Source organism: Felis catus, chromosome C2 (genome assembly GCF_018350175.1).
Source record: "Felis catus isolate Fca126 chromosome C2, F.catus_Fca126_mat1.0, whole genome shotgun sequence".
Classification (NCBI taxonomy): domain Eukaryota; kingdom Metazoa; phylum Chordata; class Mammalia; order Carnivora; family Felidae; genus Felis; species Felis catus.
The window spans coordinates 34606227-34628810 of NC_058376.1; the positions used below are offsets into that span (position 1 = coordinate 34606227).

A 22584-nucleotide genomic window follows, 5' to 3' on the forward strand; every position below is an offset into this window, starting at 1 on the left:
TTGAAGTATATATGGCAAAAAAACAAGCAAAACAAAACAAGTCAGCCAAATTGGTATCAGTCTGAAAAAAGTCAGTATTGGCCTTAATGATTTGTGATGAATAGAATACATATCTAAGTGCCTAATGAATTTATGTACAATGTTTTAATAAAAAAACTATAAAAATGTGTTGTTTTCTTTTCTTAATTCATTCTTCTTCTACTAAAGGAGAATAAAAAAAAATTCCAGAAAGCTAACAAGTTTAAAAATGCCTAAAATATGAATAAACAACCAGATTGCTCCTCAGTCTTAAAAAAATTTCTTAAATTGATCTTTTTAAATATTAATTTCTTATATGCCACTTGAAAAAAAATTACTCTACTTACAACTACAACTGGTGATTGCAGCTAATGAACTACTGCTAAAAATATTACAAGGTAATATTTTATTTATATATACATCTACCTATTTATTACATACATATACATCTACCTGATATCCTTTTTTAGAAAAATGTGGAAGCCTTGTGATGTGCTGCTAGATATTATGCCAGACTAGTTCCTGGCGATATAATAGTGAATAAGATACAGATGACCCCTATTTTCACTGAGTTTTAAATTTACCAAGGGAGTCATATATTTAATAGTTTTTCAAATGTAATTTTGTTAAGTGCCATGAAAGGTAAGGATAGGGTAATATAAAAATGTGTAACAGGGGAAACTGGTGTAGCATGAGGCTTTAGGGAATGCTTCCCCAAGGCAATGAGATTTGCAGAGGAAGGATTTGGTCAGGTATGGGAGGGGGTGTTTGAGTGGAATGATTTCAAGAAAGGAGAACTGCAAAATGTATAGAGCTCAGAGTGGAAGGAGGTTGGTACATTCAGTGAACTGAAAGAAGGCTTGCTTGGCTGGAGCAGAGCAATCAACAGGGAGACCCACAGGAGACCATTCACGCGAGACTTACAGGTCAGCTGGAGGGCACTAGTCATTGAAGCCATTAAGCAGGACAGTGACATGATCAGGAAATGGAAAAAGAAAATATTTGAAGTCATGATAGCTCATAGGGAAAGATTTCATAAAACAACATCAATAATCAGAAATTATAGAGCTACTCGGAGATTATTGATTTTAAAGTTTGCACAGAAATGCTAGATTTAGATAAGATAATAAGACAGATGGAATAAAAAAAAATAGGTGTTATACTGGTGCTAAACATTAGAAGCCATTTGTTTTAAGGACACAAGAATAAAACGTCAAAGATCTTAGTTCTACATCAAAGAATAATTTCCAGATTAGATTTGATACCACAAATATGCTCACTTTATAGGCATTATAGAAAGAGGTGTTAGAAACAATTATGTTTCTTTATTGTTACTATGGGAAGAGTTTCCAAAACAGAACAGATGCTCAGCCTGTCTTAGGAGGAATATATATTTCACAAAGCTTATGAGTTACTGAGATTTGTTAATGTCCTGGCTGTCCAAGACCCATTTTTACCATTATGGAATATACACCAAGACTCAGAGGAAATCATTCTTATTACGAATTTGCATCAGACCTTTCTTATTTAAAAGTTATCAACATTTATTTAACTAGGACCATTAAGCTCCATCATCTGTGGATAGACCATTTTACTCTGAAATTTGCCTGAAGGTTCTGTTATGCGCTTCAGGCTAGAACTGTCTTTGGCAAAGAAGGATAGTCTCAGGTAAAGGACTTTATTAAGTACTTCAAACTACTGACGCTCTCTACTCAAAGGTAGAGCCTCTGAGTTGACAATGCTTACACAATTTCCAGACTAACGCAGTAAACTGAGTCAGGTTACTAGAGTTCTTGAATGCAGTGGGTTTCTAGAATTAATGACATAGGACCGAATTAATGACATAGGACTGGCTGCATAAACTCAGGGATGTTCTTTTATTTACGTTCTCTGTTTGGAAAACTGTTTCATTTCCACACATACAAGGAAGCCCTCTCAGTTTCTATTTAAGCTTAGACTGTAACAACTTAATTAACCGCTTTTATAAATGAAATGAAACATCAAAAAAATCTCACACTAAAACCTCAGCTCTCCTTACTTTACATGGTGACACAGTTATTTACATACGTTCACGGATTCTATCTTTTTCTCAGGATATAATTGAATGAATTGATTGTGCAACTAAGGCCTTACTAGGATGGCTATATTTGTGGACAATGTTCACAGAATCAGGGAGGACCAGTTGCTTTTAAGCAACTGAGGATGATTTTACTTATGGATATCATGCCTGCAAAGTCCGCTCAGGAAACCTGGCCTGTGGCATGGCTGACACAGTGCAGTCCCTCAGGTCAGGAAGGTCACTTCCAGACAGTTTAGGAATATTAACAAATTTCTGTGATCCTAAGAGGAGAGGAATACACCCAAGGGTACAGTCCATACGGGTGAAATCTGGTGCATAAAGGGTTGGGCTTGCTAACCTCAAGTTAGCAAACAATAGAGACTATTTATTTATTTAACAATAGAGACTTTTAAAAGTCCAACCAGAGGTTCCTTATAAAAATTTCCAGATAGAAATGAATTAACTTGAAGCTCTAAGGCTTTTACTTTAGAAAAATAAGTCAGCCTCCCACATACACTTCCCGTCTAAAAATGATGAAATCTCCTAAAACTCAAATTCTCAAATAATCGTTGTTGACCAAACAGAACAGAAAATATTAGTTGATTTCTATATTGTAGCATTCAACATCCTTCAGACAACAATGACCTTGGAATACTCTTATTTTTAAAATACTCTTCTATTTTTAACACTAAAATATTAAATATTTTAATAAAATAGTCTTCCTATTTTTAAAATAAATACACATTTCATTTTTGTACATCACATATTCTTAGTCTTGGTTTTCACATTTATCATAGAAGCATGCTGGTGTACAATTACCTCAAAGACCAATAATCTTAGCTGAATATGTTATGATATGACAATGATATCTTTCTTATGTTCAATATGTGTGAACACTAAAGTAATAAAATAAACTCAAATGATGAAATTCAGAACAATAACGCTAAGCTTTAAAAATAGTTCACGCCACTTGTTGACAAACCATTGCATAAAGTGCCAGCTATCGCTGTACTTTGGTATCGTATATTAGTATAACAATGATCATACAGTAATTTAATTTCTGCAGTTTATATGTGACAGTGCATTAAAAAAATAAAGTTGTAATTTTTTATTTTAAATCCGAACAGCCAATTCAAAACATTCTACGTGATTTATGTTATATGTAATATTAGTTAACATTCTGAACACAGATGGGGTATGTGTTCAACTCCTACTTACCCATGAAATTGAGATAGCCTTCTCCACCAAGAGCATGAGTAATGAGTCGAATCATTTTATGAAGCTGTATTCCACGATCAATAACTGGAGTAAACGGGGTCAGAACACTCATGTTGGTATACATTTCAGCATCCATCAACCAAAATGCCAGTGTCTTATCCCCAACTAGTGCCTATAGAAATAAAAGTCACTGAGATAAATGCAAAGAATAGGTACTAAGCAGTTTTAATTTGCACTAGAGTAGCACGCGATTACATAGGATGGGAAACCATCTAGGAGAGGGTGTTAGAATTAGTATTAATTTCATGTATTTTCCAATAGTTGCTTTCTACACTGAAGGTGAACTGGTATAATCATGTGAGCTGGTCAGAGATCAACGCATCTATTTCCAGGACTGGTTTTTATTTTTAAAGAGCTTAGTGAAAACTCAGGATAAGCCGCTTAAATATTTGTTATATCTGAAGTGATGTTTCGAGTTTTCTGAAATTGGAATAAACCTTTATTATAATTGTTGAGAATACTAAATAAACTTTAAAAATAGTTTGCATTACCATTTTATTTGTTTTGAAAGAATGGAAGATTTTCTTAAAATCATTTCTATATATTTATATTTATGTATATGTATTTATATACATAAAATATGTACATAAATATACTAAAATGGACCCTATTCTCCTTCAGCAGAGGGTTGACAGCTTTTTCTTAAAATGTAAAATTTGTTTTCTCATAGAATCTGCCATCTAATCTAAAATTAGTTTGTTTTATTTTATTAAAAATTTTTTTTAACGTTTTATTTATTTTTGAGACAGAGAGAGACAGAGCATGAACAGGGGAGGGTCAGAGAGAGAGGGGGACACAGAATCTGAAACAGGCTCCAGGCTCTGAGCGGTCAGCACAGAGACCGACGCAGCTTGAACCCACGGACCACGAGATCATGCCCTGAGCCGAAGTCGGATGCTTAACCGACTGAGCCACCCGGACGCCCCAAAATTAGTTTGTTTTATATGAAAATATAACAGTTGGTAAATGGGGCAGGTAACTCAGAAACATACTGAGTAGAAGAGAGGCCTCTTAATAATCCAAAATTTTATGACTAAAAATGACTAACACAAAATGTTTTTTACTGACAAAAATAATTTATAGTGAAACATACAATAGAGCATAAACTGTAATCTCCTTATTCTATTATAATAATTTTCATTTTTAGAAAAATATTTTTACTTATAAACCTATTTTAATCTCAAATCTATTTTGATTAAAATGATTTTTCTTTAAAATACTGTTTCAAGACTATCTACTCATTCTGTCAGTCTTGTCCTTATTTTGAGGGCCAAGAAAGAATTAGCTCTGAATATGGCTGCTGGCACAAGAATTCTGAAAGTTTGATTAGATGGTAATTGTCGTCTATCTTACTCCAGTTCAAATTATTTCACTTTATCAAAGTAGACTCTTTGTTCTCTGACTCAAAGGTAAATATTTTAAATCTAAACATATGAAGTGGAATGTGTACAGTTACAGACTGAATTGTGTCCTAAAATTCATGTTGAAGTCTTAACCTCCAATGTGACTATATTTGGAGAGAGGGTCTATAAAGAGGTAGGTAAGCAAGATTAAATGAGGTCATAACAGTGAGGCTCTAACCCAATGAGTGGTGTCCTAATATGAAGAGAAAGGGTTACCAGGGATAAGTGTACAGAAGAAAGACCACGTGGGAACAGAAAGATGGCCATCTGCAAGCCTCCGGGAGAGGCCTCGGGAAAAACTAAACCTGCGGACACCTTGATTTTGGACTTCCAGAGCTGGGAGAAACACATGTCTGTTGTTTATACTGTCCTGTGGGATTCGGTTATTGCAGTCCTAGCAGACTAATACATGTACCAATAAAATGCAGTTTCAATCAGACATACAACTCAGAGCGCTGTACAAACTTAGTTCAAAAATAGGCTCCATCGCTAAAACAGTTTGAAGATAACACATAGAAGATATACACGTTAGTTAATAGATAATACTGGTTCTTAAACAATTTCGTCCTTTTCACTTGTTTTAAATTGCTTTGTTATATTCTTATGTGTGACTGGGTTTATTTCTTTAAGTTATGATTATATTACAAAATTATTTTGATAAATTCTGATTAGATTTTTACCAGGATGTCGATTTTTCTATAGTATTCATCTTATAAATACACATCTTTATAATATTATCAGATTAAGATTCAATGTATTTTTGCTTTTAGAAAGAGATACAAAACTTGCATCTCTTTGTACATTACTGACAATTTGTCATACTGGGCAGAATTACATCAATCTTTAAAGTATGAAATAATTCTTGGTAAATCCATAATTTTCTGTACATTTTGGGAGTAAAACTACGAAAATAGTGTAGGTGTTGCATCCTTAATTTATTTAACCCATTCATTTACTCCTTCGTTCATTTATCTAAAATAAATATATCTAGGGAGCTCAAATATGTTAAAATTGCTAGGAGTTTGCAATATAAAGAATTTATGCATTTATTTTAGTTTTCATTATTATATATCTGGTGAGAGTTCCTCCACACTTATTATTACCTGTTTTTTTTTTATTTTTTTTTAAATTTTAGTTCTCCTTTTTTTGGTAGGTATTGATTTGATCTGCTTTACAGCCAATTTAAGTTGAAAAGAAAGCACTGCTCTGATTTGGAAGATACAAAATTTAATATACGTTTACACCATGAATCAGCAAACTTTTTGTAAAGACTGCGTAGTACATATTTTAGGCACTGGGGCCACTTTCTCAGTCTCCACCACTTAAATCTACCATTATGCCTCAAAAGCAGCCACAGACAATACATAAGTGAATCAGTATGGCCATGTATCAATGACTTTTACAAAAACAGGCAGCAAGAAGAACTTGGTACATGGGCTTTAGTAGCTGACCTCTGGTCTACTTAACTGTTTCTTAATAATTAAAGGAGACAGCTGAAAATCTACCTGTTTACCTTAAATGGTCAAATTCTGCTAAAATAACAAGATTATTGTTTGAGCTTCAATTTCCTTGATGCACATACTGCAAATAATCTCAGAAATGTTTACTGTCTCCTTTATAATGCATACATGTTGTTTATGTTTATGAGGATTAATATGGCTTTAAATAGCTAAATGGCCTTTGTTCCTACCTTTACTTATGTTTATTGAACGACTACTAGGAGCAGTCACAGTGCTAAGGCTGGATATATAAAGGTAATGGAAACAAATGTTCTGCCTAAAATGTGATGAAAGCATGGAGAATGAGGCCACTATTTTTCCCCATACAACTAGATGAAGACTTCAGGGAGAATATGACATCAGAGTCAGGGCAGGAGGGCTTCATAGGAGCTCCCCAGATACACTAGGTATTTTCAGGTGTGTGGGGAAAGTACCGGATTGGAACAAGGATGACCTAGTCAGGAATGGGTGGGAATTTTATAGTCCTGAAGAATAAAATGCTTGGAGAGTTGAGCAGAGAATAAAGGTGGAAACTTTGGCTTGGGCCAGAATATGAGTGGCCTTGAATAAGAAGATCTAATCAAAAGATGTGGGTTGACAAAATGAGCTTGGCTCTTTGGAAAATATCTCAGGCTGAGTTAGAAAGGATGGGCTGAAGCTGGAGAAACAGGGGTCAGGGTGATTACTTAGCAAGAGAATTCAGTGATTGCAGGAAAAAATGATGAAAGCTTGTCAAAAGGCATAAAAGAAAACCTCTAGAAGGAAAACTAAAATTGAAATTAAAATTAACCTGGATCAGAACCAATATTCCTCTTGTTACAACAAAGGAAAACATGTAGGAGAACACTTGCAACTGTCATTTACAATTTTTTAATTACAGTTTTGCTGAGTAAAAATAGTACTGCGTTTTGAAGCTAGAATTTATAGATCCGTAAAATATTTTTTAAATGTTTTCTAAGTCTGAGCAGTTTTCACATAAAGATAGCTATAAATTATATTAACTGTATTAAACCTCAGAAATTTGTATTTGGATATTTTTGTATTAGATATGTTAATAAATACAGAGAGAGACACAATTAATTTATACACATATTCATTTACCTGATCATGGCTCTCTGCATAAGCAATGCATTTTTCAAGGTAGCGTCTGTTTGTTAGTGTGTATACAATATTGCCCATATTCCAATCTTCATCTTTAAACTCTTTAAGTAGCTAAATACAAGAGAGAAAATAATTTGAATAAACCATTATAGTTCTTACTTTATTTAAATCACTATCTGAGGGCATCCATTGCAAATCCAAATTATTTGACATATAGATACAAGTGCACCCACATAGCAAAAATATCTTAGGTTAAACATTTACTAAAATCGCAGATTTTATACAGACTGTCCAAATGACAGTGATGTGGTGTGTATGTGTGTGTGTGTGTGTGTGTGTGTGTGTGTGTGTGTGTGTGTTTGCTTTTGTGCAGATGGTTTGATCAGTGCACTTTAGGATTTTTTCAACCCGTAACAACCGCTACCTCTTGATTAATGACCACAGTGAAGTGTTATTGTGCAATATATCTGTAACTTTCAAAAGGGAGAGATATACTTGCTACATTTTTAGGTTTGAATAAAGAAAATTTTAGCAGGAATAATGTTTTGTTCCATTCTTTTAAAAAAGTGATTGGGGCGCCTGGGTGGCGCAGTCGGTTAAGCGTCCGACTTCAGCCAGGTCACGATCTCACGGTCCGTGAGTTCGAGCCCCGCGTCGGGCTCTGGGCTGATGGCTCAGAGCCTGGAGCCTGTTTCTGATTCTGTGTCTCCCTCTCTCTCTGCCCCTCCCCCGTTCATGCTCTGTCTCTCTCTGTCCCAAGAATAGGTAAACGTTGAAAAAAAAAAAATTAAAAAAAAAAAAAAGTGATAACTAAAGAAAAAAAAACAACTTGAAAGTTAAAGGCTAATTATCATGCAATAATTACCATCTTAGCAGACCACACACCTCTCTCTACTTCAGTCTCCAATCTGGTTTCTGCTGCATTTTGATGCAAATGACCTTGCCAAGACTGCAAATGACTAACTCTTAGGTAATATTTTCTCTATCTTAGGCAAATATTTGCTGTACATGTTGAGTGCTGACTCTATACTTTCCCATGAATGGTTTTTCTTCTTAGTCTACTTGAGTGAAATTCTTGATTGTTTTGTTTTCCCACCTCTCTAGGCATCCTGCAGGCTCCCCCTCTGCCTATCCTATAAAGTTGATGCTCCTGAAAGTTATTCCTAAAAATAGCCTCTTTCTTCTACCCAATACACTCTTTCTGCATGGGCTCATTAATCTGTCCAAAGTGTCAACTGTACTCTGATATGCAGAATTCCAAGACGGTCCCCATAATTCTTGCTCCCCCATATTCACATTTCTGTGCAGTCCTAAAGTGGAGGTGGAACCTTGTAAAATATGATAGATGTCCTCTGAGGAAACCATGAGGTAGCAAGTGAGTAATGTTTTAAGTTATCAAGATTGTGAAAATTTGTTACACAGGAACTAAAGCAAAACTGCTGCAGATTTTGGTACAAGAAATGGGATTCAGGCCTGTTCATATCTTCCTTTGTTGACTTTTGTTCTATGGAAGTCAGAAGTGCTTATCCATGTCTCATAATTTCAGTGTGAATTGTTGGGCACCAGACAGCAGATTGTGTTAGGCAGAATAATGGTCACCCATAGGTTGTTCACATCCTAATGCCCAGAACCTGTGAATATGTTCCCTTGCATGGAAAAGGACTTTAGAAATGTGATAAATACATTGAGATGGGAAGATTATCCGGGATTACTTGAATGGGTCCAATATAATTGCAGGGACCTTTGTAAAAAGGAGGCAAGAGTGGTCAGAGTAATAGAGAAATATGAAGATGCTACTCTGTTGGCTTTGAAGATGGAGGAAGGGGCTATGAGCCAAGGAGTATAGGTGGCTTTTAGAAAACTAGAAGCCTTTAGAAAAGGCAAGGGAACTAGACCACCAGAAGAAATGCAGCCTTGTCAATACCTTAATTTTAGCCTAGTAAGACCCATTTCAGATCTGTGACCTAAAGCACTTTGAGAACTATATAATGGCTAATTGGTGTTGTTTGAAGACATTGTTGTGGTAATCAGGTACAGCAACAATTTGACACTAATGTATGGACCTACACAAATATGCCCACTTAAATTTGACTAATGTGCAAAGATAATTCAATGGAAGGATAGACTTTTCAAGAAATCATGCTGGAAGAGCTGGAAATCCACAACAACAACAACAACAACAACAACAACAAAAGGAAACTTGAAGTAAGGAACTAGGTCTTACACATTTGTTGCACAAAAATTAATTCAAATGGGCCATGGACTTCAAGTGCAAAAGTACAAGTATAAAATGTTTAATAGAAAACATAGGAGAGTCAAAGAATTCTTAGTCTTGATACCAAAAAAAAGTCTCTGTAAGAAAAAAATGATAAATTGGCCTTCATCAAATTTATTATAAAGAACTTCTACTCTGTGAAAGTCCACATGAAAAGGATAAAAAGATTAAGCAACAGACTGGGAGAAAACATTTGCCAACTTCATATCCAACAAAAGAGTTTAATCTAGATTATATAAAGAACTCTCAAAACCCCAGAGTAAACAAATGATCTAATTAGAAAATGGTCAAAAGACACAAATAGACATTTTATCAAGGAGGATATATAGAGGGCATCTACACACATGAAAGATGTTCATCATCATAAGCCACTAAGAAAATGCAAATTAAAACCACAGTTAGATATCACTACACATCTGTTATAGAATAACTAAAACAGGTACAAGGATGTACAGAAAGTGGATCTCTCCAACATTCCCAATGGGCATGAAAAATGGTACAGTTATTCTGGACAAGTTTCATAGTATCTTAAAAATTTAAATATCCATCCACTTAAACATCCAACTACTATATGATTTAGTAATTGCACTATTTGTCATTTATCTTAGAGCAATTAAATTTTATGACCATACAAAATCTGTACACAAGTGTTTATAGCATCTTTATTTGTAATAGCCCAATCCAGAAACAATCCAGAAGTCTATAATGGGTGAATGATCAAACAAAGTATGGTCTATCCATACTATGGAGTACTATTCAGCAATAAAAAGGAATGTACTACTGATACGTGCAACAACCTATATGAATTTCCAGAGAATTTTGCTGTGTGAAAAATGGCAATCCCAAAAGGTTAAATATTGTATGATTTCATTTATATCAGATTCTTGAAATGAAAAAAAAATTACAGAAATGGAGATCAGATTAGTGGTTGCCACAGATTAAAAAGTGATTGGGAAAACATGAAGGAACTTTATGGTGATGGAGTATTTTATATCTTAACTATACCAATGTCAGTATCTTGGTTGTGGTACTACACTATAATTTTGCAAGGTGTTACCACTTGAAAATACTGGTTTTCTCACTGTATCACAACTGTTCTTACAACTGCGTGAGAATCGACAATTAAAAAACTTTCTATAATAAAAATACAAAGTGCTCAGTAATTTTTGGTGGAATTAATGTACAAATGAATGAATTCAATTAACCACTTATCTCAATTTAACATAAAACGGTAATAAAATGTAGGTAGGTAATAAAAATGATAAAATAAAATAAAAGGGATTGCAGCAAATTTGGCATATTTTAGATAGGCAAGTATTTGTTCAGTAAATGATTAAATATGATTAAATGTGGTATTCCAAACTACTGATTTTGAACAATACAAGTAGAAATAATTTGCTTTTGAACAACAAAAATATGAATGAAATCTAGCATTCTGATTTAACTCAGACCCTATGGGGAAATAACAATGAATGCCATATATTCTGAGTACAGCTACCATTTAGATTAATACTCCTGTGTACCTTTTGAGGAAATAATAGTCATTTATGAGATTATTTTTTTAAATGCACAAATTACAAAAGTAGGGGATATCACTGAGCTTTTTATAATATTATTTTAACTTTCTCTTGTCTTACTAACTAGAGTTCCCACTTTGGTGATGCAAAAAGATTTTTAAATAATTACATAAAACAGAAGATAACATCTGCCTTTAGACAATTCACAATCTAAGAAGACATGATGGTCCTAAACATAGGACAGTATACTTTTCCACTTGTATGAGGTACTAACTAGTACAGTACCTTGAGCATACAAGGTACTAAATGTTTTGTAAATTAAATTAAATTAAATTAAATTAAATTAAATTAAATTAAATATTTTTTAAAAATGTCATCATTGGTAAGAGAAGGAAATACTCACTGTGGGCTATGAGTGATGGGAATAATTCTAGGTTGATGTACCCCCTGAAATATTCTTAAATCTGCCCAAAAACTGATGGAGGCTTTTCAGTAGGAGGTGAGAAAAGTAATACCTGGCACTTGTGAGGGGAAAAAAGTCTGCATGGAAGACTGGAAATCCTAAAAGATGGTGGGTAAAGACCTTTAGACCAAGGTGAGAAAATTGAAGACCACACCATTTTTTTTTTTTTAAATGACAGATATAAAGCAACTTTCCCAGGTATTAAAGCTAGAATACATATTTGTTTCTTTGATTTTCAGTCTAATCATCTCTGGAAAACATTTGCTTTTTTGACTTGACAATGTTTAGGAATCATTATAAATGGAGAAGCAAAAATTATGTTGGTAAAGATTTAATGTCACAGTTGTGTATTGCACAAATTGCCTGGAGAGTACAGGGAAGAAAGTTAAGATAGGATTACAGTAATTAGTTCCTTCAGAGCAGGCTCCACGGTTTTTCTATCCAAGGTTAAACACATCTACAGTTCATGGTGTACTAAAGGGCTCATCAGAAAACTGATTATTTGATACAAATATGATTATTTGATACAAATACAAAGCTGACTCCTTATGCATATTCAGCCTGTCATCAGGGACATAGCCACTCAGAGTGTTCTATGTCAAATCTGAGTCTATATAAAAACAATGGTCTTTTAGGTAAATATTAAATAAAACAAAATATAATCGAAGCTACTTAACTATAATAAAATTTAATACAATTTTATTACAAATAATGTGCAAGGTGTCATCTACAATTATGCATTCCTAGTGTTTGGCACACGGTAAGGATTTCTAAATGTTAAATAAAGGAATGGATGAATCCAAATCTGCTGAGGTAAAAACATACTATGAAGCAAGTAAGGGGAATTAAGGAGTAACTTTTACATTGATGAATTGCAGGCAGAAATGGATGCTTGATGAAGTTGAATGTGTTTTATACAGAGAGCACTGAAGTTTCACAAAACTGCAATGATAATGCAAAATTTCATATACAGAGCTCACGTTATAGTAATATTTTCTCCTTGCCTAAATAACACAAGTATGAATACTTTAAACTAGAACTTTTAGAAGTTTGTGAAACATCTTATTAAAAAGCATAAGAATCAACACACTAATGAGAAAATTTTTTAATACTTCAATTATAATGATTATAACATTTATAACTAATGATCACAAGTTAAATAAATCAAAGAGATAAAAAATAAGCCAACAAAATACATAGTATTTTTAGGGAAAAAAAATGCATAAAATCTTACCTGGATCCATTTATCTGGAATCGCCATAGCTAATCGATAGTCAAAGCCGACTCCTCCCTGGGAAATCGGAGAACAGAGAGCTGGCATTCCTGACACATCCTAAAACAAAGTCATCAATAGTATCAGTTCACATTGTTCAAATTCTTAGGAAATATTCTTTTGACAGTAGAGAATAAATAAAATAAATAGCCCCATAAATAAAAACAGTAAATGGAGGCATATCTTTTTGGAGTGTTTTGGTAGCATAATTGTAAAAGTAGTTAAAACTATAATGGGAGATTTCATTTCCCACTAAGTTTTTGTGTAATTCTTTTCACTGCAGGACAACTTCAATCTCATGAGGCATTTATTTCATTTTTTTCTTTTCCTTCGTATGACAAAGAGAACAGAAAATAGTAAAACGATTATTGCTAAAACACAGTATCTTAGACTTACTTTTGAGCCACTGTATGAACACTGAGCTCTTGCTTTCAAACACAAAAATACATGTGGCATATATCTGCTGTACTTGTTCTCTCTGCATAAAGTATTGACATGGAGCATATTTTGTGAGCATCTAGCTTCTGATGAGATAGAAGACTTGGTATATTAAGAATGAAGCAATAAGATGGCTTTCACTATAGTCGGTCACACTTGAAATGGATCTAAAGGGTATCTAGTGGACCTTCTTCATCTAGAAGACACAGAAACTGAAGCTCACTCAGGTGAAGGGATTTCTAAAGATATGTTTCTCAATGATAGGGTCAGATGGCAGGCACTTCAACAAAGTATCTTCCTCCTCTGTCATGCCACCACTAGATTACTGATAATTGGGAAGTTAAAAAAAAAAAAGATGGTATAAGGAACCAGATGTAGTAAAATATATTATAATAGCAACTCTGGTCTCACGTGAGACATGTATTAGCAATTCTAACTCTACAATATCTTTGAAATCAATTCTTCTCCTTTGCTCCATTTCTACAACCATCATCCTTCTTATTTAATCTTCATCACTCCTTGCTTAGACCATTATGCTCCCAAAAGGAATTCCCATCTCCAGTTTCCCTTCACACTAACTGCTGCCAAAACAACAGCTTATGAGACAGCCCGCTATCACTGCCCAACAATGGCTTTCGATAGCCAACAATCGAACACTCAAATTCTTAAGCTAAAGATTCAATTCAACAACCATCCTTTAAACACTGACAAAATAATTTCCTATTTGATTATCTGCCTCCTTACATGTTGTTAGAATGTAGGATCCATGGGGCAAAGGTGTTGTTGTTGTTCACTGATATATGCCAACAATTCAGAGCAGTAGGAGAGTAACTGGCATGAAGCAGGAACTCAATAAAATTTGATGAGTGAATGAATAAAGACACTGTCAGGAATTTAAAGGTAAATAAGGCAGAATATTTGACCTTTGGGATTCATAAAGTAAGACCTAAATAAACATATACACACTTATTATCATGAAATGATAATGCCATATAGTTGTTACAATTGTTAACTAAAGTACACAGAAAGCAGAAGGGAGAAGCCTACATCTTTCCAGCATAATTTCTATTATATTTCAAGTACTAAATACATCATCCATTTTGAAATATTCACTCTTCCCTGTGCTTGTCACAAGCTTTTCTAAGCATGTCACTGCACAAACTCTTCCTAGTATTATTATCCTTACTTTCTAAAAAGACTATTATACACTCAAAACTCTCTGAAATTTAACTCAAATACTTTTTCATCTACAACACCATCCCCAAATTCTTCCCACAGAAAAGGTAGAAAAAAGAAATATATAATCTCTCTGGACTTATAAAATACTTTATTAATTGCTTTTTAATGGAAGACAGATACACTTAAATACAGTGCATAGTGGAATACATCTGTAAGAAAAATAAATATTTGTCAATAAAATCTTACTTCTACATATATTTCATAGGTTATAAATGTAAAAGGAGAAAAAAGTGAAAAGGATGCATGCTTAATAGAAAAAAAACATTTTCATAGAAGTTGTATCTATTACATATGTCACATTTTCACTGATACAGTAGGTATTTAGTTTGATTCCTTACAAACATTGGCTGTATATGTTTTAAATACCAGGTACTCATGTTAGGCACTGGAATTATAAACAAAAATGCCTTCACAGAAGAGTTCTCATGAGACTAAGTTTTCCTAAGACTGGTGATAGGCTGGTATTAAAGATCAAGATATTTTTTTTCTCAAGAAACATCAAGGTGCATTCTACATTTGCTCTAAAGGTAGTTTTAGGAAATACTTTGATAGGAAATAGAATCTGCTAAGAAAAATATTTGGACACCACTTGGTCTTGACTTCTAAAACTGAATCCTTAGAAAGCTACTCCATTAATATATATGAGATATTTGCAGTTCTCTTTCGAAAGAGGAGAGTTAATGACTATCCTTTTAAAAATCTTAAAAAGAAAAAAAAAAGGTAAACATACAGGCCACTAAAATATATTTTAAATATAAAAAAGTTGATACCTACCAACATAGAATATAAAAATGATTACGTGTTCCAAATAAAGTTAAAATAGTTTTTATTTTTATATTTCAGGATCACTTATGACTATGCCAAAGGGAGAGAAAGCCTCAATCAAAAAAATATTTTTAATTAATATACCAAATAGAACCATGGGAAATGGTAGGTATATTCTAGGAAAAAAGGTTTCAATTTTAATAACCGTCATTGTAAATAAATTTAAATTTCTACTATAGGACTTTATATAAATTGCATTACTTATTTGTTACACCATATTCCTTTCTTAAAAAAAAAAAGTTCATGAGGATCAATTTCACATTTTGAAGAGACTCCCACTAGACAGAAAAGTGATGTACTGAAATTGAAGTAGTTTTCAATTTAAGCAGAATAAATTGAAGACACATCTTGTTAAAAAAAAATCTAAAACCAAGTAATATAAAGTAGACTAAAGTCTCAAAGTTTCATTGGTAGAAACACTGATAATCAGACAAGGGCTCCCTAGATGATGAAACTATTTTACTTGAAATGAACAGAGAGATCAATGGAACAATTTTACATTTCATGTATTAAATAATTGCTTCTTTTTCGTCAGTACCCAATTTTGATTTGTGCTGTCATTAATTGTTTATAGTAATTTTTCACTTAAACTATCTCTGCTTTGAATTGCCATAAACATAATCGACAAACTTTTTTGATGTTTGACAGATAAAATAAAACTATATAAAAGACAAAAAAAGTTTAAAATACACTCTAACATTAAAAGATATTCAGTGCATAAAGTATTAGCAAGATTTGTAAGATATGACTGAATTTAAGTAGGTAGGGAGTGTGGAATAATACAGGATAATCAAAATGGTATTATAATTGTGTGTTTTAAAATTCTATATAAAAATTTATTCCAGAAATGTAGGATCCACTGCTCTGGTCCTAGAACATATTTAGAAGGCAAAATGTCTAAAGGAGGTAACTGTTCTCTATCCAGAGATAAACAAGGAATCATTCCACCTAGTTGAAGATTCGGGGTTTTGAGAAGACATGGATAGAAATAAGTCTATACAAATAATAAATACCACAGGAAGAAGGCTGTCATTACTACATTTCATGCCCATGAACTAAATGCCAACAATGTGAAAATACAACTGAACTCTGACTCTTCTAACGATATTCTTGCTATTTTTATATGCCAACCGCCACACTTTTTACAGAACAGTTTTAACATACTAAATTCAATTTTAATAATAATTTCTAGTAAGAGGACTCAGAAAACCAGAGGGATTTTAGAACTAAATCTAAATTAGCATAAGCATTTAACAAACTTCTTAATTTATCACATTTATCACCAAGAGGGGAATTGTCAATTATGCATATACCGAATTATATCATTACAGTGCAGCTTTGGGACAGTTAATCATGAACCTTCAGTAATCATGAATAACTAGTGAACATTTGGCAATCCAAGAGCAATAACGTAAACAAGAAAGGTAATCGCATCAGAACAAGAGAGACTTCAGAGAAGCTTGCAGGCAGCGATCCATGCCATCTCTAATGATTAAACCAGGAAAGAAAAAATAAATAAATAAGCAGACACACATTAATATTCAATTCTTTTCTCTGCTGAAGGTCTCACGGTGGAAGGACCTGTCCACTGATTAGGATATTTTACTTTCTAACCATTGGCATTTTCTTTTTTAACAATGGAATGATGACAAGTAATTAGTGCACACTATCTCCTAATAGAAAAACACTGAATTCTAAATAATGTGCCACCCATACAAGATAGCTGCACTACGGTCAGGGTCCAATTTCAGTTATGCAATTATTGACAACATGAGATTAATCATTCAAATATTGTATGCCAACAAAATGTTCTATATTAAAGGGGTTCAGAGGGTAGAGATCATTATGGCTTTACCTCAGCTATTGTTATAGAATTGGGATACAATGTGTGAACCAAATGATTTGCCAACATGAGATAAATCAAGGCATCTTCATCAACTTGAAGTCCAAAATATTCATGGTAATCACCTGAAAAAGCTTGACCTAGAGAACAGAAAATCGATACAGATGCATTACGTTAACATGCAAGTCTCAACTCAGCACAAATGCCCCCACCAATTAGTCTACTGAGATCAGTTTTGTTATCATAGCAAAGTGTAATGAGCCTTAATAGCACATAATATTATCATCAGCAAATATATGTTCTAACTTAGAAAAGTACTCCGTATCAAACATTCAGAATTCAGACAATCCTGCAAATCAATTTTTGCTTTTCAAAAGCAAACAAAGCACTTTAACTGAAAATTTGAATTTAATTTTAACATAATTTTGAAGGAAAAACATGAAATGATACCAAAGGGAATTCTAGATTTCAACTTTTAGATATATATATTTTTTGCATGTCAAGAGATCCCTGTGAAGTAAAGAAAAGCAAATATGAAAACCATCATAAAATTGAGACAAAATGTTTATATTATTTTAAATATGTGCTTCAATTTATGCCATACAGATTTCCTATGATGACAAAAAGATTTTAAAATCCTCCAACTTCCTTTTACCTTCTCTTCCCCCACATCCTAATTTTGGTTGCTTATAGTATGTATCACTTATTGGGGTTATACTATTTGCTTTCTATTCTTTGAATTGCTTACTCATTTTTCATTAAATCGAATTAGTGTTCAACACCTGCCTTTCCCCCAACCCCCACCCCCCACCCCCCCGCTTCCCCACATCACATTTTTTATTTTGACTCATTGTTTTTTCAGTTTGCTGGATTCCATCACTATATGGTATTTTCTGGAAGTTTTATTCATCAAGCTCTTTCAAATTTATACCTGAATGACAATTCAATTATCAATTTTCGAGTCAAACTTTGTTTCCCTAAGGATTTTGTAGACATTGCTGTTAGCAATAGAATAGTAGGAGTTCAGCCATTGTTTTCATCTATACAGGTAAATTGCTTTTTCTTCCTAAGATGTCATATGCTGAACTTCTTTTTATCACTGAATTTTATAAACACTTTGTGTCTTGATGTTAATTGCTTTGCCTCATTTTTCCCCCCAGTTCATTTCCCTAACTCCACAATTCCTTGGAAGATACCAAGGCCTCAGAAGAAAGAGGTTCTACAGGGAAATGCAGGAGTTGCATATGTAATCTAGAAGGTGTTGTAATCTAGGAGAGGCTCCTTCTTAAATTTTGCCATGTTTTCCTTTTTCATTCCTTAAGTCAGTTTCTCTCCAAACTGGAAGATATCAGTGAAATCTATCATGTTTTAATAGATGCAACTTCCTTCCTAGAAACATTTCATGGGGGCAGCACCATGCATGATTAAGAGCAGATAGCAACACACTGTGAACATAGCTTCATTTCTTGGCAGCCACTTTTCAAAATTTACAAAGTCCTTGTTTCAGACTGGTTGTTGCTTGGTAATATTTGGCCATTAAAAAATAATAATTATTCTCCATGTTATCTATTAAGCGATTAGGATTCCGTGATCCCGTTTCTTTGTGCAACTTTAATTTTTTTTAATGTTTTATTTATTTTTGAGAGAGAGAGAAAGACAGACTACAAGCAGGGGAGGAGCAGAGAGAGAGAGGGAGACACAGAGTCTAAAGCAGGCTCCAGGCTCTGAGCTATCAGCAGAGCCTGACACATGGCTCACATGGCTTGAACTCACCAGCCATGACATCATGACCTGAGGCGAAGTTGGACACTTAACTGAAGGAGCCATCCAGGTGCCCCTCTTTGCACAACTTTTAAACTGAAGGTCTCTGATCAATGATTTTAATTACAAATTCATTTATAATTAAATTTTAACTGTGAACACCTCTATCTAAAATATACATATTTTCTACAGTGTTTAATATGTAAATGAATCCACACATTCACAAAGGTTCTCATTTATTTTTTGTTGTTGTTGTTATTTTTTTCTCATTACAATTGCTGTCATGTTCACATCCTATGGGTGCTGCAATAAACTGCTTAAAAATATTTTATTTCTTTCACTAGGACTTCCAGTGCTGTGTTGAATAAAGTAGTGAGAGTGAATCTCCTGTCTTGTTCCTGATCTTAGGGGAAAAGCTCTCAGTTTTTCACCACTTTTAATATTTGCAGATGACATGATGCTATATATAGAAACACAAAAAACTATTAGAACTGATAAATGGATTTAGTAAAATCACAGGATACAAAATTAATATACAGGAATTTGTTAAATTTCCATATACCAATAATGAATAGAAAGAGAAACTAAGAAAACAATCCCATTTAGAGTGGCAGTAAAAAGAATAAAATACCTAGGAATAAACGTAATCAAGGAGGTGAAAGACCTGTACTCTGAAAACTATAAAACACTGATGAAAGAAATTAGAGATGACATAAACAAATGGAAAGCTATTCCATGCTTATGGATTGGGAGAAACAATATTGCTAAGGTGCCCATACTATCCAAAGCAATCTACAAATTCAATGAAATTCCTATCAAAATATCAACAGCATTTTTCATAGAACTAGAACAAATAAAACCTAAAATTTATATAAAACCACAAATTACCCCAAATAGCCAAAGCAATCTTGAAAAAGGAAAACAAAACTGGAGCTATCACAATCTCCCATTTCAAGGTATACCACAAAGCTGTAGTAATCAAAACATAGCAGTGCTGGCACCAAAATGAACACAGAGATCAATGGAACAAAATAGAGAGTCCAGAAATAAACCCAGACTTTTATGGTCAATTAGTCTATGACAAAGAAGGCAAGGATATTCAGTGGGAAAAAGACAGTGTGTTCAATAAATAGTGCTGGGAAAACTCAACAGCTACATGCAAAAAAAAAAAAAAAAAAAAAAAAAAAGAAACTGTACTCCTTTCTTAGATCATATGCAAAAATAATCTCAAGATAGATTAAAGACCAAAATGTGAGATCTGAAACCATAAAATTCCTAGAAGGAAATATAGGCAGTAATCTCTTTGACATTAGACATAGAAACGTTTTTCTAGATAGGTCTTCTTCGGCAAGAAAACAAAAGCAAAATTATACTACTGGGACTACAACAAAATAAAAGGCTTTTCACGGTGAAGGAAACCATTAACAAAACAAAAAGACAACCTACTGGATGGAAGAAGATATTCGCAAATGATGTGTCTGGTAAAGAGTTAAATATCCCAAAAATATAAAAAAACTTATACAACTGAACCTCAAAAAAACAAATAATCCTATTTAAAAATAGGCAGAGGACATGAATAAACATTATTTCAAAGAAGACATACAGATGGCCAACAGACACATGACAAGATGTTCAACGTCACTAATCATCAAGAAAATGTTAATCAAAATCACAATGAGATATCACCTCATACCTGTCAGAATGGCTAAATAAAAAACGCAAGAAATAACAAGTATTAGCGAGAATGTGGAGAAAAAGGAACCCTCGTACACTGTTGTTGGGAATGTAAACTGGTGTAGCCACTGTGGAAAACAGTATGGAGGATTCCACATTGCCCCCCCCCCCAAATTAAAAACAGAACTGCCATATGATCCAGTAATTCCACTACTGGGTATTTACTCAAACAATACAAAAACACTAATTATAAAGATATACGCACCCCAAAGTTTATTGCAGCATCATTTACAATAGCCACGATATAAAACAACCCAAGTGTCTACCCAGAGAAGAATGGATAAATAAGTTGTGAATATACATACATATATACATACAAACAATGGAATATTACTCAGCCATAAAAGAGAATGAAATCTTGCCATGTGCAACAACATGGATGGGCCTAAAGGGTATAATGCTATGTGAAATAATTCAGTAAGAGAAAGACAAATATCATATGATTTCATTCCTATGTGGAATTTAAGAAACAAATCAAATGAACAAAGAAAAAAGAGATAAACCAAAAACCAGACTCTTAAATACACAGAATAAACTGATGTTGCCAGAGGGGAGGTATGTGTGGGAACGGGTGAATTCTGAATAATGTACAGAATTGTTGAATCATTATTTTGTATGCCTGAAACTAATCTAACACTGTATGTTAATTACATATGAATAGAAAAAAAATAAATGAAACATATTTAAAAGAAAGCTACATAGTAAGGATAGCATATTAAGTAGATATATTTCACAGAAAGCATTATCTTTTATTTACTTATAAAATGTATTTATTTCTGACCTCTTGCCAAAAAGGGATCAGAAGTCTCTAGAGAAAAGACATACACATTGGAACTAATAAAAATCAAGCTAACACTAATGGTCTTTGGAAGCTCTGCAACTGAACCCCAAACCTGGTTTTAATCTACCAGTAAAAAAAAAAAAATCATTATTTGCATCTGTAATATATCAGTTTACCTACCCATTCCATGGTGATGATAGAGCATGGATGTAACGCCATCAAAACGAAATCCATCAAAGCCATATTCTTCTAACCACCATCTTATGTTTGACAGAAGGAATCTTAAAACTTCCCAGCTATAGTATTAGAAAAAAATATATTTAAACACATTGTTTATTGTGGTTTCTTTAATTGTTATACATTGTTTGCTAAGAGTATTAATTATAAATTTCTATCTTAGGAATCATATGTTCAAAGAAATATATCACTTAAAAAACAGAAAACCACTAATATTTATCACATTTGTTTGATGAAATTCATTCTAAGGATTATTAAATTTCGATAGTTGCAAAATCACTTAATACCCATGAAAAATTGAGAAACAAATGTCTAAGTTGGGTCCAAAGTGCAGGGGCTCTCTTGTTCATACCTATGTCCTCAGTAACCCTATAGTGATTACTCCATAGTAATGCTTACAACAACAACAATGAAAAAAATCTATTACTCATCTCTAAATTTTCAAGATTTTTCATGTAATACATCCAGTACATAGTTCTTCCTTTCAGAAAATATAATGTCATTATCATTAGAAAAACTGCCTTCAATAAGAGACTCTTAAAAACTGAGAACAAACTGAGGGTTGATGGCGGGTGGAAGGGAGGGGAGGGTGGGTGATGGGTATCAAGGAGGGCACCTTTTGGGACGAGCACTGGGTGTTGTATGGAAACCAATTTGACAATAAACTTCATATATTGAAAAAAAATAAAAAAATAAAAAATAAATTTGAAAAAAAAAAGAAAAACTGCCTTCAATGGTTGTCTGCTTAAAATATTTCCTCCGTCTACAATTTGAAACAGATACATTAAGAAAAAAAAAAAAAAAGACTTAAAGTCAACTACATGATAACCAATATCACAT

At 33.3% G+C, this 22584-nt stretch overlaps 1 protein-coding gene across 4 annotated transcripts in view; it reads right to left on the reverse strand.

Moving 5' to 3' along the window:
• Positions 1–22584, reverse strand: part of GBE1 (1,4-alpha-glucan branching enzyme 1) — a 290641-nt gene that overhangs the window by 85825 nt on the left and 182232 nt on the right. For all 4 annotated transcript variants that reach the window (XM_019839239.3, NM_001009872.1, XM_045036323.1 and 1 more), the window contains 5 exon segments: positions 21688–21803; positions 17244–17371; positions 12848–12946; positions 7359–7469; positions 3296–3467 (listed from right to left, as the gene is read on the reverse strand). In XM_019839239.3, coding sequence (XP_019694798.1) covers positions 3296–3467; positions 7359–7469; positions 12848–12946; positions 17244–17371; positions 21688–21803 — 626 coding nt within the window.